The sequence below is a fragment of the Anguilla rostrata genome, chromosome 3, assembly GCF_018555375.3.
Source record: "Anguilla rostrata isolate EN2019 chromosome 3, ASM1855537v3, whole genome shotgun sequence".
NCBI classification, from domain to species: domain Eukaryota; kingdom Metazoa; phylum Chordata; class Actinopteri; order Anguilliformes; family Anguillidae; genus Anguilla; species Anguilla rostrata.
Genome location: NC_057935.1, coordinates 9088046 through 9103226, shown reverse-complemented (window position 1 = coordinate 9103226; position 15181 = coordinate 9088046). Strand labels below are relative to the sequence as shown.

At 45.2% G+C, this 15181-nt stretch overlaps 2 protein-coding genes across 3 annotated transcripts in view; one reads left to right on the top strand and one right to left on the bottom strand.

Moving 5' to 3' along the window:
- Positions 1-5086: 5086 nt before the first annotated feature.
- sqstm1 (sequestosome 1) lies at positions 5087-10886 on the top strand. The gene is made up of 8 exons (XM_064325891.1): positions 5087-5527; positions 6325-6420; positions 6992-7293; positions 7821-7986; positions 8316-8396; positions 8707-8876; positions 9541-9727; positions 10204-10886. Exons 1-8 carry the CDS (start codon positions 5359-5361, stop codon positions 10362-10364), a joined length of 1332 nt encoding a protein of 443 aa, XP_064181961.1. The 5' UTR covers positions 5087-5358; the 3' UTR covers positions 10365-10886.
- Positions 10887-10908: 22 nt separating this feature from the next.
- The window catches only part of mrnip (MRN complex interacting protein), a 317439-nt gene continuing 313166 nt past the window's right edge, over positions 10909-15181 (bottom strand). Inside the window, exons 2-8 of one of the 2 annotated variants that reach the window (XM_064325894.1) lie at positions 14964-15101; positions 14791-14850; positions 14497-14597; positions 13918-13987; positions 13448-13611; positions 12271-12388; positions 10909-11798 (exon numbers count right to left, since the gene is read on the bottom strand). In XM_064325894.1, the coding sequence (XP_064181964.1) occupies positions 11229-11798; positions 12271-12388; positions 13448-13611; positions 13918-13987; positions 14497-14597; positions 14791-14850; positions 14964-15023 (1143 nt within the window). In that variant the 5' untranslated portion in view covers positions 15024-15101 and the 3' untranslated portion in view covers positions 10909-11228. Of the gene's footprint in view, positions 11799-12270; positions 12389-13447; positions 13612-13917; positions 13988-14496; positions 14598-14790; positions 14851-14963; positions 15163-15181 lie in introns of those variants that run through there. The other variant, XM_064325893.1, reaches the window with a different exon arrangement.

Sequence of the window (15181 nt, the reverse complement as noted above, 5' to 3'; positions counted from 1 at the left end):
AGTGAACCGGAATATTGATTCTGAAAGTAGTGATCTAGACGACATTTCAACTAACGAACCCCCTTGCATTTGTTTTTAAACAAATATTTTTATTGTTAAATCGCATTTTACCTTGTATTCTGAAATAAACCGGATTGTTGTCATGGCCTTAATTGTGAAATTATTTGGTTTTATTGGTTGTGCCATATTAATCTTTTGGAGAGAGAGAGAGAGAATAAACATGAATAAGAATTGGGAGTAAACCAAATAATTAAACAAACAAAATATGCCTATCTGGAACACAATCAAACCAAAACACAAAATAAACGTTAGAACTATTTGGCCCAAAATGGAGAATACAATCTGGCAGAGTATCTCATCACCATCAGAGAAAGCAAAGGCCAATCCTAACCAAGTACAGGCTCAGTGACCACACCAAAGCAATTGAAAAAGGAAGGCACAAAAAAACATGGCTACCCAAAAGGATGTATATGTGGCCAATGCAAGACCGGAAAGGTAGAGACTGACATGTACTTCCTGCTGTACTGCGAAAAAATATTCACAGATAAGAAAAACATATTTTAATAATATGTCAAAATTCCGAAACAAATTCCCCTCGCATACAAATGAACAATAGCTGCGAGTCCTATTAGGGGAACGACCTACAGCCTCATCGCAGCTAAATATGCTCTGGCCTGTCACAACCTGAGGGGCAGTCAGTAAAAATGAAACCAAATAAATAAATAATTGGGAACATACTAAACTGAAACGTATAGTATAATACAGCAATAGCATAGTATGGTATAGTGAGAGAGGGGGAGAGAGAGAGAGAGAGAGAGAGATCTAATCTAATTCACAGTATCAAATGCAGAGACTAAACGAGAAGTGTCCATCTCGGAACTTGGGTGACTGACTAAATGTGAATTATTGAACAGTAGATGTGACACTTGGTGTCACCACCTCAGTCTAGCCCAGTTCTACGCTGTATTTCTCGTTGAAAGCACAACTAAGAACCTGATCTTACGAACCAAGGGCATATCAGCTTTAAACCACTTTCTAAATATTCATGTAGTATAAAATTTAATTACCGTGAATCGTAGCCTATACGAGACATTTCAATTTGGATAAAAATATTTAAGGAGTGACATTACCCCCTAGCGGTGGAAATAAATAAACACTCGCGTCCCGTTGTAAATGATCCAGACATTGGACGTTTTTAATTCATGAACCATTTTACGTATTCCTGACGTAGCCGTCCGTAGTAAAATACGTGGGCAAACTTTTTTTTTTTGACACAGTTGACAGTTATTTGCGATGTGGTTTTACAAATCTATTGTGCATGACTACGTTAACCCACCTGCACTACTATTGACTTAAACACCCACAGCCCTCCAAGCAAACTATGCACTCACTGCCTGTTGCTGAAACCTAAATGGCTTCTCTCATCAATTTCATTCATCTGCCCTGTGTCTGCTTGGAGTGGATGACCACCCTGAATCAAGATCCACCCAAGGTTTCTTCCCATTTCCTCAGGGTTTTTATTTTTTACTTTACCAGAATTACCACTGTATTTTATGGTTTGCTCTTTTGGGGTCTGGGGCCCTGAATGTCCCTCCCTACCTCTCTCCTCCTACTCCATCCGGATTCCCATTCCCATCTTTCCCTATCTTATCATTTCCCAACAGGGGAAACTCTACCTTCCCTTCCACGCGTTAATTCTTGTTACGAAAAGATTACCTGGTGTGTTATGGCCCGACCATTTCACTCCCATTGTTTGCTACTTGGAATGTTGGTGATTTACGAATCTAGACCTTATCTTGGTGCACGAGTTGTAAGTCGCTCTGAATAAAAGCGCAAGCCAACTGGCCCATGTGAAATCGGATGCAAACGTTGCGTCACAGCACAACTGTGAACAAAACGGTTACGCAAACAAACCCTGATTGCCTACTAGTAACTCGTGCACCTGAGTCACGCATTGATAAATTAGGACAATCGAATACTCCTATTTTTAAACGGCGGAAAAAAATATTGCTAGTTCTGTGTGTTGATAAAAGATTCTCCATTTGTATTAAAGTAAATTTTCACAAAAACGTTTTTTTATTTATTTTTTTAAACTTTGCTGTACTGGAGATGTGCCCCTTATGATATGCAAGACATACTAAATATGGTTTTCTTCATGAATGGGACAACGTTAGCCACTATTAAGTGTTCCGTCCAGTTCGGGATTTGTATTTGTCAATTACCCAGGTAAACGGTTCTTCGTCTTCAAATATTTCTAGTATTATAGTATAATATTATGGTAATATTTTTAGGATTTATCTTGAAATATTCTTTTCCGCAGTAGCGTTATTAAACATTACTCGTATCAAGTGTGGGCTATTCTCTTTATAGCCCAAAACTGCACATACGGTCTGTTGAAAGCCATAACTTCCGTAAACAGCTTTCATCGTAAACGCCTGATTCATGTTTGTATACTTCTAGTGCGTTCTCGTCGTTTCTAGATAAGTCAACACGAGTCCAAAAATGATGTCAACTGGAAAACTAAAATGAGGCATATGACCAGAATGAGTCATCATGGGACGTAGCGACACCCAGCGTTGAGTAGAGTATACGACTGACAGCCAAATTGGGCCAATTCGTCGCTTATTGTGCGCTCAGGCACACAGATGCTTCTTTGCCTGTACGACAGTATATCCGCGGATGTCTTAAACTTTCCGTACAATTCAACAACTCGTAAATATCAGTACTCGCTAACATAGAACAAGCAACTACAAAATGTTCGTGATGAGAAGATGGTTGAATATCCTTTTTTACTTTGATTGCACGAGCACTGTCTTAGACTAAACACATATAAGGCTAGAGGTAGGTTGCCAAACGGCTAGATGGGTTACCATACGGCTAGATGGGTTGTCAAACAACAAAAACAAACACGATTATTGGTAGAGGCCAGTAGGCCTATACAATGTGGCGCAAAGCGGGACACATGAGAATTATCCAAAAGCGAAATTCACTGGTGGTTTCTGTGCTTTGGCTAAATGGATGGTTTCTTAAAACTGAATACATGTCAGATAGAGCCCGCATTTATGTCTTTCCGTAACTGAATGGATGTCAGCTTCAGGCATATGCCTTATTTTGAGTGTATACGCAACAATTGTATTTTTCTGCCATCTACTGAAAAATAAAGTGTATTGAAATAGTTTAAGGCAGAGCTAGCCTATGGGAGTGTCGATGGTTTTACTGCTGTTTGAGAGTCGCAGGTTGGGATTCACGTTTACATTGAACTGTGAATGACTGTGCATAATTCCTAAAACCAGAAATGGATTAAATATAGTTTATAAAAATATAAATATGTATGGGGATGAATATTCTCTATGAACAGCAACTGTTATTTTAAGAGTGATGGAATACATATAGCCTAGTAAAAAAGAATTTGAATACACTACACATTCCCGACAACTCATTAAGCCAATTTGAATGTAAATATTGAAATAATTATAAAATTGTAATATTTAGCCAACTATAGAATGGATTTTGGTTTACAGCTACATCATTATCCTGATTTCAAGAGGTTTAAACTTGTCTGTGTTAACCTTTCTGAGCCCCTGAATTTATTTGACATTTTGTGAATATATTTTTTACATTTCAGCATATCCACATTTAAACACTTTAGGATAATATTCCGTTTTGTGGGATCAGTGCTTGAAGATTAATCCAAATGTAGCTGAGCGTATTTATTTAAGTATATGAAATACTTAGAAGAGTAGATATTCTCATATAAAATTTCAGATGCAACCATATTTTGGCCCAGGTCTGCCTGAAATTTAAAACTGGGGTCCTGGCTCACTGTGACTGTTATAGGTCACATACAGTACATGCCACAAGGAGAAGGGACTTGCCCAGTATCTTGGCTAAATTCCCAATCAGACCCCTTCAGTCTGGCCATGTAATCATTATATTATCCAGTACGGTTTGGTCCCTCCCTGATGCGTAACCCAACCTAGGAGGCGGGGTTACGTTTTTGTGGCGCTTGATTGAAGCGAGTTAACCCCATTCCCTTAAAGGTTTGTGAAATTATATGAGAATGACCTGTCCAGGCCCTGCGGCTGAAGGTGGTCGGGCCAACGAAAGGCCACAATCTGGGAGAATACAAGTCGCAGCATGCCCCCGAGACTGAGACGCCATCATCATTTATTCATCTTCACTGCATGCTCACCTCCTACACCAGTTCCTTTGCATCATAAATCCATCCAACAACAACAACATCACGGCAATGAAAAGCGTACTGGAAGTGTATTCACTGTAAAAGTTCCACAGTACCAACTGATAAATATTTTAGCTACAACAAAAGAGTTAGTGGCCAAGAGTCTTCTGACAGTGGTTCTAATATTATTTCTGAATTACAAAAAAATGTATCTGATGTAGTCTTAGCTAAATCAAATAAATGTTCTTGATCTGTGCATTTATTCAATAGATGTAACCTACAGGGCCAACTTTTCTCCACAGACGGTCGTTAGTATTGTGGGGTCTGTGTGGAAGTTTTAGGACTCTGTGAGCTCCATCTATTGAATTAATACACAGATCAATACACTGATTTGAATTACCTTAGACTATATCAAATAAATACACTCATCGTAAATGAAATTTGTTTGATTATTTGGCCTTGTTCTAGGAGCTTCCAGGTGTAATTTATATGGATGAGTCAGTGAGTGACATTCGGAATAAATGACGCGGTGACCTCGTGCCATGCAGAAGGGCCTAACCTGTTCAAGGTCGTTAGACTCATACTGACGCATCATTATAGCTGTAACAATACCCGTCTCCATCACAACTAACCGGTGAGTAAAAAAATAAATACATAAATAAATAAAGTTTGCATCTCCTGTAAAACAGCTCTCAAAGAAAATGTTGCACTATATGCTGAATTAAAAAAAGGTTCAAAGACAGTTTTTAAAAACAATATAATTATTAATGGTGAAAACACAATGATTTCATCAGGGGATTTCCCGCTGAGAAATTGCTTCGTCATTCCTCGCCCTTCAGCCCACATGTAATCGCTCCGCCCCTTTGTATAGCTACTGCAGCCTACCTTCACGCTAGCAGCATTGGCAGACAATAACAAATATAAAGGAATGGGGTGGTTTCAGACGGCGGACTTCCCCCTCCTGGTCAATGGTGAAACATGATTGGCTGGTGTGCCGTATAAAAATTACAGGTCGGCAGAGAGTACATACGTAACCGTAGCAGACAAACAGGATAGGCATCACCAGAGGGACCAGCACAGCTGATCGGAAGTCGTTTCAGCGCGAGTAATTTCTAGCTGCGCAACAGATAATTCACGACAGATCTGAACATTGTAAACGCCGGAGAAAAGCAGCGATTATGTCGATGACAGTGAAAGCATATCTGCTCGGCAGGGAGGACATCCAAAGGGAGATCCGCCGTTTCACCGTAGACCAAGATGTGGCGACCAGTTTCGAGTACCTGAATCGAAAAGTGGCCGACGTCTTCCAAAGCCTTCGGAATGCAACCTTCCAGATGTACTACAAAGGTAAATAAGGGCAATTTATTTGGGCCGTTCTGTATATTTTTACTTGGGCGACTAAATTCTGGACTGTACTGGCGGGAATAACGACATAATCGTGGGCCCTTCCGCATTGTAGGCTACGTGGAGCAGTGTTTTGAAGCTTTAATGTAGGTTTCATTCCGTGACCAAAGCAATCTACGTACAGTGTCTCCTATGGATAGTGCAAATAAATGACCAATTATTTACATTCATATAGAGGCAATCATTAGATTTCCTCTCTTGCTTATCAAGTCCGAAATGGTCAACCAGTCTTTGACCCGGTTTTTGTATTTTTTCAGCACAGCAACTGACAAACAAGTTCTGTGTCACAACAGACATGTAGCCTAGTTGGCCTTCGCGATTTAAGAGACCGGCGCTGACGTGTAGTGTTCCTTGAATTAGGCTACACATTATTTTTTGCATATTCGGAATTATTATTTGTAGGCTATATCTGCTCAAACCAATACAAGAATGTATCTTAGGATAACTCGAAGCAGTACTGCATTGGCTTATTTCAGTGGAAAATTATGCTTCAGGTAATTTTTTAAAAATGTGCGGATTAGTAATTTTGTTCTCAAGTCACATGACCAAATAGGCTACTGACAGTATTTGGGGTTTCTTGCGCAACGCCGAGTCACAATGAACTGTGGTAGGAACAGCAGACCACGTGACGCATTCGCTCTCATGTGACAAGATAACAATCCAAATGTAAATAATGGATTATCTTAGATCAGTAGGATAAGCACTCACTGATTTGCGTGCGTTTGTGTGCTTATGCGCAGATGAGGATGGGGACATGATCGCCTTCTCATCAGATGAGGAGCTAATCATGGGACTCTCTTCCGTGAAGGAGGACACCTTGCGCGTCTTCATCAAAGGTGAGTTTATCTAGCGTATCCTGGACAATATCAATCCTTTGAAGAGTAGGCTTTTTTCAACATTCTAAATCGGTGTTATAGAATTCCATTGTTTCAGTTACTGGTAGTGATTGTTACATCAGCATTAGCATGCTCAGTTAAGGACATTCTAATCACATTTGTGATCTTACAACTTGCAGGGTTAAACTGATGAGCTTTAAAGTAACTTATGAAAGAACCTGCTTAGTTAGGGTAAGCTGCCACTAAAGAAAGCAGACAGGTAGAGGCATCCCTCTCACTAGGCAGATTGGGCATTGTGCCTAGGGCCTAGGGCCCCGCCTTCTTACCCAGGGCCCAGCCTTCTCGCATTCCCTTGACAGATCGATTAAAAATCAGAAGGTGCCGATGTTTTGGAGAGGTCCGAAAATTATTTTTTGCCTAGGGCCCCTAAAAGTCTAGGCGGAGCCCAGTAGATAGGCACCAGGTGTCATATTACTATCAGGGTGGTATGCCAGCCTGTGAGCCAGAACAGGGAGAACACGCGGAGCACAGTTCGTTCTCACCCCTCTCCGTCTCTCTCTCTCTCCTCCAGAGAAGAGGGAGAACAAGCGGGACGTCCCCCCGCAGGGCTTCCAGGGCCCCGCCCCCTTCCCGTTCCCCTTCCCTCCGACCCCGGGAGCCCCCCACATGCCTCCCCCGCCGCACCACCCCCACCCCCACCCCATGGTGCACCCCAGTGTGACGTGTGACGGCTGTGAGGGCCCGGTGGCGGGCACGCGCTTCAAGTGCACCGTGTGCCCGGACTACGACCTGTGCTCCACCTGCCAGGCCAAGGGCCTCCACAAGGAGCACGCCCTCATGCCCATCTGGCACCCGCTCAACAACATGTTCGAGGTGAGAGCCCCTCCCCCCCCCCGCCTTCTCTCTGCCCTGTCACCATGGCAACGTTAAGGCTGCCTCCATGTAACCAGAAAAATTTAATTGGAGCGCGCCAGTGCATCCCGATTAGACGTTAACCCAAATTATCTTTTCTGTTACCGCACATCAATTTTCAGGAGCAAATGCTCCTACAGTTGGGAGTACCGTAGAGCCCCGACAGATCGTCATGATGATACAAGACGTGTCCCAGCGTGGTGTTCACAGTCAGTCACTGTCCAGTAGGCTGTACTCGCAGTGCTGGACCTTGGCTCTAAGGAGCAGTAACAGCTGGAGTCGGGAACGTAATGTTCCCATATGAATCATTTCTGTCAAATGATGATTCAGCCTGTGCATCTGGTTCTGTTATTGGGTTCAGGCAGTTCTCAGCTGCTGTCTGGTTTCCTTAACGAGTTGTTTAAATAGTTTACACAGTTCGGTCCGTGTGCGTGGTCCAGTTCTGTTTCTAGCAGTCCTGAGTGTGTCTCTGGTTCTGGCCGTTTCAGCATTGGTTCCCTCGGGGCAAGTGGATGCGCAAGATGAGACACGGCATGGGCCACTGCATGTGGGCCGGGGCCCAGAACCAGGCCCGGGCTGAGCCCGGCCCGTCCGGAACAAGCCCTGCCTCCGAGTCCACCCCGTCTGCCCCTGAGAACGGGCAGGCCCCACCCGGTGAGCTCCACACACCTCCAACAGCACTTTCCGTATCGGTGTTTAAAGGGTGGAAGGGCCTTCTCGCTTTACACTGCATCCAGCCGGTTTCTCATTTCAAACCTTTCAGTTAAACTGACGAGCGACTACATCTCCAAAAGCAAGAATAGCAAAATCATAAAATATGTAAATATGTTCAAACATCTGACATAGCCATTTCACTCGGCTGTAGAACCCTCCATTAAAAAATGCCTCAGGACAAAAGTGAGAACCTCCATTCCCAAAAGTTGATCTCCTTTCCCTTGAGCTGAAAACTTGTTTGTTGACCGGTTCCTCCGCTCCACCCACAGACGGAGCGGCCTCTGCCCAGGCCAACGTGGAGTACCTGAAGAACATCGGAGAGGGCGTGGCGGCCATGCTGAGTCCCCTGGGTAGGTTAAAAGCGCCCGCGTCTTTCCATCGCCGCACAGCGACTGTTACTAAGCCTTGTCCAGATGGCGTGCGTTACAGACTGGCCTGTTGACCGTGCTGCGTCACTACGAACCCACGCCCAGGGCCGGCCAAAGGAGGATGGGCTAGCAGGCTGTTTGAGACTGCTTCCTCCCCCTAGAGTTCTCCCATTTAGTCCCGTCACCACAGGCTTGCTTCTTATGATGCTTTTAGTCTGGCTCGTGCATTGAAACGCATTTATGACGAATGTTTTTGCGAAACGCGGCATGTAAATATTCGATGCGTCCGCAGGCATCGACGTGGACATTGACGTCGAGCACGAAGGGAAACGGACCAAAGTCACCCCGACCCCGACCCCGCCCGGCTCCGGAGGACCCCCCAGCACCCAGTCTGACGGCAGGCAGGAAGAGGAAACCACAGACAAACAGAGCAGTCTGAAAAGCAATGCGAGCGGGACAAAGGTACGCTATTGGCCAACGCAGATTAATGTAGTTAAGTCTGGGCATGTAGCAGGCATTCTCCTCCACACCGACTTACACAGCTTACACTTTTACACGCAGTCCATTTATGCTGAATGCAGTTCAGGTTAAGTGCCTTTCTCAAGGGTACAATGGCAGTGCCTCAGAAGTTGAACCTGCAACCTCAGAATCAGAGGCCTGGTTCCCTAACCGTTGTACTACGCTGCCGCAATCCAACGCCACCGTCTCACCCTAGGCTTACACCTAACTGTGTCCGATATTACAGAGCGTTCTTTTACCTTTTTCACAAGGCATTACTTTCATAAAGTATCCAGTGTTAACTGGCACATACCAACTATGTTTCAGCCTGGACTGTGATCTCCAATTTCTGTCCCTTTTTGACCATTCAAAGCATAACAACATTTTGAAGGCAATTCACTCGAGAGACATTTGACTCAACTTCCAATATTTGAACCACAAGATTGATACACAAATTATATAAGCCTGCAAACAGACCACAAACTGCCAAATCCAGTTACAGAAAGCTGTAAAAGCTGAGATAGCACTTGAAATCCCCTGTGGACCTCTGGAAAGAGGCCCATTTTAGGCAATCTGGCTTTCGATCTGTGTACCTGTACAAACTCCCGTCTCCGTCTCCCCCCCCCAGGGGCCGAAGGACCTGGGCAGCGATGAGGAGTGGACGCACCTCAGTCCGAAGGAGGTGGACCCCTCCACGGGGGAGCTGCAGTCCATGAGGATGGAGGAGGGCGAGGAAGATCCGGGGGCCCCCAGCACGTCCGAGCAGGGTCCCACGGGCCTTCGAGAGGCTGCGCTGTACCCCCACCTGCCACAAGGTACAGCATGACCTCATATCCTGATGTGCCACCGCCGGGTCTTACCTCACTTCCTGTACCACCTCCAGTCTTAAATGCCATATAAGAAGTGTCCAGTCTCATCTGAAAAGGGCCAGTGTGGGTGCAGGTGTTTGTTTTAGCCTAGCACTACAACAACTGATTAAACTAATTGACAAAAAAGTACAAATCAGGCGTGTCAGTGCTGGGCTATAACAAAAGCCTGCACCCAAACCAGCCTTTTTCTGATAAGATTGGACACCCCGGAACTACACTCGTGACCACTGGAAGATAGTATAACGTTCAGCAAATAATTTAATAAAAGCCCACGCTTCCTGTAAGTCCAGTATAAATAGTAATGGGGACAGGATATAGCCAGTGAAGTTTGAGGAGTTTATGGCTACAGTGAACCAGGCCATGGGTCAGTTCCCGGAGTAGGGACTCAGACCCAGCTTTAACCGGCTCGGTTCTCTCGGCAGATGCGGACCCGCGGCTGGTGGAGTCGCTGTCGCAGATGCTCTCCATGGGCTTCACGGACGACGGCGGCTGGCTCACCCGCCTGCTCCACGCCAAGAACTACGACATCGGGTCGGCGCTGGACACCATCCAGTACTCCAAACAGCCCGGGCCTCCGAAGTAACCAGCACAGCGCCCGGGGGAGGGGGGTGACCGAGCGGTCACTCCGCACCATGAAGAGCCCTGCATTTACCACAGCTAGCCTATCAGAAACTTCTTTTCTATCCTTCTCTAATGTAATCTAAAAATGAGCTGAAGTACTTACCAGCTTTAACACGAATTAGCGCTAATGATATATGTACCAACAAAATAACAGTGGTGTATCCGATCACTCAATGCTCAGCTAGTTATAATACTGAGTAGTTGTTTTTTTGTTTTAATCAGGCATTTAAGCCTGTTAACATACTTTTAAAAGTAAAAGTACTTTTATTTGTGACCAAATTAAACTGGTAAAGTAGTAAACAAACAGAAGTTCAGCTGTAAGGAGCTGAGAATTGTTAGCATAAGGTAAACTTTATAAGCGCTCAATGAAGTGGATGGTACCTTGATTGCTGGTCGTGATTTTGCTGGTCATGTGGGCACTTTGTAGAGGGAAAAAAACTGTTTCTCTGTCTTGTCTGTCCTGAATAAAGCGCTTTGGCATTAACGAGATTCTGCTCATTGTTGAATACAATCTCCAAATTAGCACATTTATTTTACTACCAATATACAGCAGTAATACGAATGAGGATAAAAGCAAAGTCTTAAAGCATCTATAAATCTTTCTGCCAAGATACAAAGGGCTGCACGTGATCCGGGAAGTTTATACGAGGTGAATAAAACGGACATTGCACTGCATAGTCTTATCTACCTTGGCTCTGCTCATTTCGGACACAAACAGATCGTTATTTAACGATTGTGTAAACAGAGAGGATAGGGGAGGAATCCAGGCTTTCTGAGGTCCAGAAAAGGGGGGGCAAGAGGGGGGAGGGAGAAATGCACACAAGGCCTAAAATGAGTCATCAAAGTCCTCGTCAGTTTGAAAGAGGGAGTGGAGAGAGGGGTGTGGCTTGCTGATTGACAGGTTCTGGGGACAGGCAGGAGCTGCACTAGCTGGGAGTCTTGAGTGGAGGTGGCCGAGACCGTCTCTGTGATTGGCCATCTTCTGAATGCATTGGTAACCAGGAGAAAACTTGAGGCTACTTTCTGGGCTTTTCTCTGAAACCCCCGCAAACACTCTGTTGGTTAAACGGACTTCCTCTTGGAAACGGCCGTGTTCTTCAAATCGACCCATGGAGACAGAAGGGAAACCTAGTGGTTTTTCACTTCCTGCTCTACCCCTGGAGGTACCTGTGTAAGTGTCTCTCTGTGGTTCCTCATCCTCCTCGTCATCCTCACGCCGCAGAGACAGAAACCTGCTCCATTTGGAGCTCCTGGACTCAGGTTCACCTCTGCTGCTGGCTCCAAGTGGGGGAGGAGCGTCAGCTGCAGGAGGCGGCCTGCTGGTGCCTGGGGCATCATGGGAACTTTTTGATGCTGCCCAGGAGCTGGAGTGCGAGTCGTGCGTCCCTTCAGGCTGCTGTAATCACAGACACCATGGTGACAAAATGTGAGCTGATCCATCAATCAGCCCCAACAGGAGGAGGCCTTTAACAATCGAATGTCAAAAAATTAAGGAACTAAACTTGGACCAGAGCTTCAAATCCTTAATGAGGTTCTGCACATGTGTCATAGGGCAAGGTATTACACCCGAAGTACTTCAATACATCATCCAGCTACATATATGGATCATTTATAAAATGTAATACAAAGCAGAATTCCCTGGAAAGGCATGCATTTTGAACGTGTCTCAGACACCATAATAACAACATAGCCTACACTTCCAGCAGCCAGACACCTTTCAATCTTTCACAGAAGTCCGCAATGAAAGATCAGAGAAACAGACCCCTGAAAACACTGCCGCCCTCGTATTTGAGTGGAGGAGACGCTCAGTCTGTGAAGCACACGAGGGCAAATGACTGTTTGAAAAGCTCAAAGAGTTAGGGGCGTACCGTGCTCTGCTTGGCTCTGTGCCAAGGGTCCTCAACTGCACTTTGGTCGACCCTGCTGCGCTCGGCACGAGCAGACTCCCCGGACAGCGGCGAGAATCTCCAGCTCCTCTTGCGCTTCCTGTTGGCGACCGATAACCAATCGCTGAGCTTTGCGGACTCAGCGCACACATAAAGCAGCCAATCGGCAAGCTGTTTTCTTACTGGCCTCTTAATATTTTGTGAACGAATCAGAGTCCCCCTTTTCCCTACTGCGCAGCCTCTAGCTCCAAATTGTACAACATGGCAGCGCCCACAGACAGACTGCACGCCACAGGCTTGAAAACACTTTTCACAAAGCCCATAGAAAGTCAATGGGTGACATCACAGTGACTTTGTCCATATTTAGTCTAGTCTAGGTTTCAGACCACATGCTAAATACTTGGGTGTGGTTGATTTTTGGCACACAATGGAACAGAGTGTGCGTGTCTAGTCTTAATCAATGACCTTAAAAAATATTCTTCAGCATGTCACTCATGAAGAAAATGTCTGGTCAGGTGATATTGGATGTCAGGTGTGACACCTGTATATACATGACTGGCAGCATGCCATTCACACCCTTCTGAAAGGCAAACAGGCACAGAGGGTTCAGCTGTAATGAAATGCAGGAGAACCAAAAAAGCATTAGAAACGTCAGTGTAGTCTCTTTTGGCCTGGTGTGTCAGCCGTGTCTGTAGTACTAGCCACTGCTAGCAACGGGTCTGGGTCCATCAAAATATGGCAAAGCAGAAAGTGAACTGCAACCTCACTGCTCTCTCTCTCAGATTTCCCCACCGGGGAGTTTTTGGCTCGCCAACATTTGATTGTTTTTTTCTTTTTTTTTTCTCTCACAGGGTTTTTTTTCTTTCTTTTTTTTTTTTTTTTTTTAAACCTGGCTGGTTTTTTTTTGAAGTTTCAGGCTTGGTCTCAAATTGTTCAATTTCCTGTTCTTTCCTGCAAAGCGTCACTGTGACAGCGTCTTTGTAAAAAGGTCCACACGCATAAAACTTGAGTTGAACAGATGCCGCGCGCGGCATTCAGCAGCGAAAGAGTACGCAGCTGTGGAACAGCAGCGAAGCCCTCAGGCAAGCGGCCTGCTGTCAGGTGACCCGCAGCCGCGCCCGCTGAAAGGAGGAGTGGCGGCGCAGAATGGGCACAGTACCCCGCCTTCCTGGCGCAGCCGCGCCGGCTGCCATGGTAGGCGCTCCTCTCCATGGAAACATTCTCCTCTTCCTCCGCCGCCTCATCCTCCCCCTCCTCAGGCCCCGCCCCCCCACCTGCTCCGCTCAGGTATTTGCTCCAGCGACTTACAGCGCCTGCCGCGCCCTGTGGGAAACAGACAGAAATGCCCATCGCATTAGGTAATGGGAAAAGAAGGAGAACTGTATAATATTAATGAACCATCAAATCACACCAAGCATGCTGGAATGGAGATACGATCCGCCATTTTATTGTAGATGGACGATGAGCACACAGTACAATACATTTACATCATTTTAAAACAAAAAAAGGAACATAACAGGCTACGCATTAAGTTACAAAAATATATAACATCTATGTATAAATGGAGATGCTACTTCATAACTACCAGTTCCAACCTGGCTCACGCAGGTCCTGTCTGGAACAACTCACCTGCTGGTTTTCACAGGTCAGAGCTTCATCGCCTTCCTCTTTGAGTTCTTCCTCCTCATCCTCCGGCTCCCTGTTCAAACACCGACAGACGATAGACCAACATGTGTTTCAAGAGACACAGTCAATATACCCTTAGTTATTAAATGGCATTTCAGATGCAATGACTTCCATTGAACACATTTCCTGGTAAATTTAAGGCACAGTACACAGATTGGAACTAGTCCCTGTAGAAGCATCTGTATAAATATGTAACACCATAATGAATAATGAAACCTGGTACCAAAAAAGAGGTTGTAGTTCTTTCTATTTAATGCTAAAAATAGGCTACGAAGAATCATAAGCTGTTTGGACACCAATGGACACAAGTTACTGTTGTCAATGGATCTGAAAATGGAATGTCCACTGATTCATTTCAGTCATGAGTTCAGATGCTCCAGTTTACTGCCAGTTCAACTAGAATAACAACATTGGTCCCGTTGTGCAAATAACCTGGAGCAGTCTGTTCAGAAGTGGTGGGTGCCGGTCTAAATTCCAGCGGTAACCAACAACTCCTCCCTCAAAAAACACAGCGCGCGTTACCATGAGAACCTCGCATGCTCTGCCTCGTGGAGCTCCCCGCGCAGGGAGTTCAGCTTCTGGACGTGACGTCTGCAATCTGCCCCTGAACCCCTTCCGTACACCTGTGAGAAATACGGTACACATTTACTCCACACGTACCGAAAATTCTCATCATTTTCAAAAGGAAAAAAGCACACCGACACACACAGTTAGCTTAAAGACTTGCTTGTCTTGCTAATTGACGTCTGAGGTCACTGCAGTCAGATACCTAACTAGCTGCCATGGTTGCACCAATCATGAATGTACACGCCTTACCTTTACGAGCGATTGCTTTTCTCCACACATCTTGCAGTTCCATTTTTTGCTCTTTTTCACCTGAAAATAAAGAGCCTCCCGTGAGTTTAGTGGCTAGCTAGCTACCAGGGAACCGTGTCCAGCTGATAGTGTTTAGCTAATTCTAGCGAGCTGGCTAAGTGAGTTTACATTACCTGATGAACTTGAAACGTCTGACAGGAAAAACACCTGAGGACATGAAACTCTTGCACCATGTTCTTCTCAGGACAACGAACTCTATATGTGCACTAGTTAAGTTAAATACCCAAAGTAAAATACAACTACGCGGCGATTCGTGATACATCCAACTTTCTCCCGGCTATTTGTTTCGAAAATCGTCATTATGTCAACGTCACAACATTCCCACTTTTGA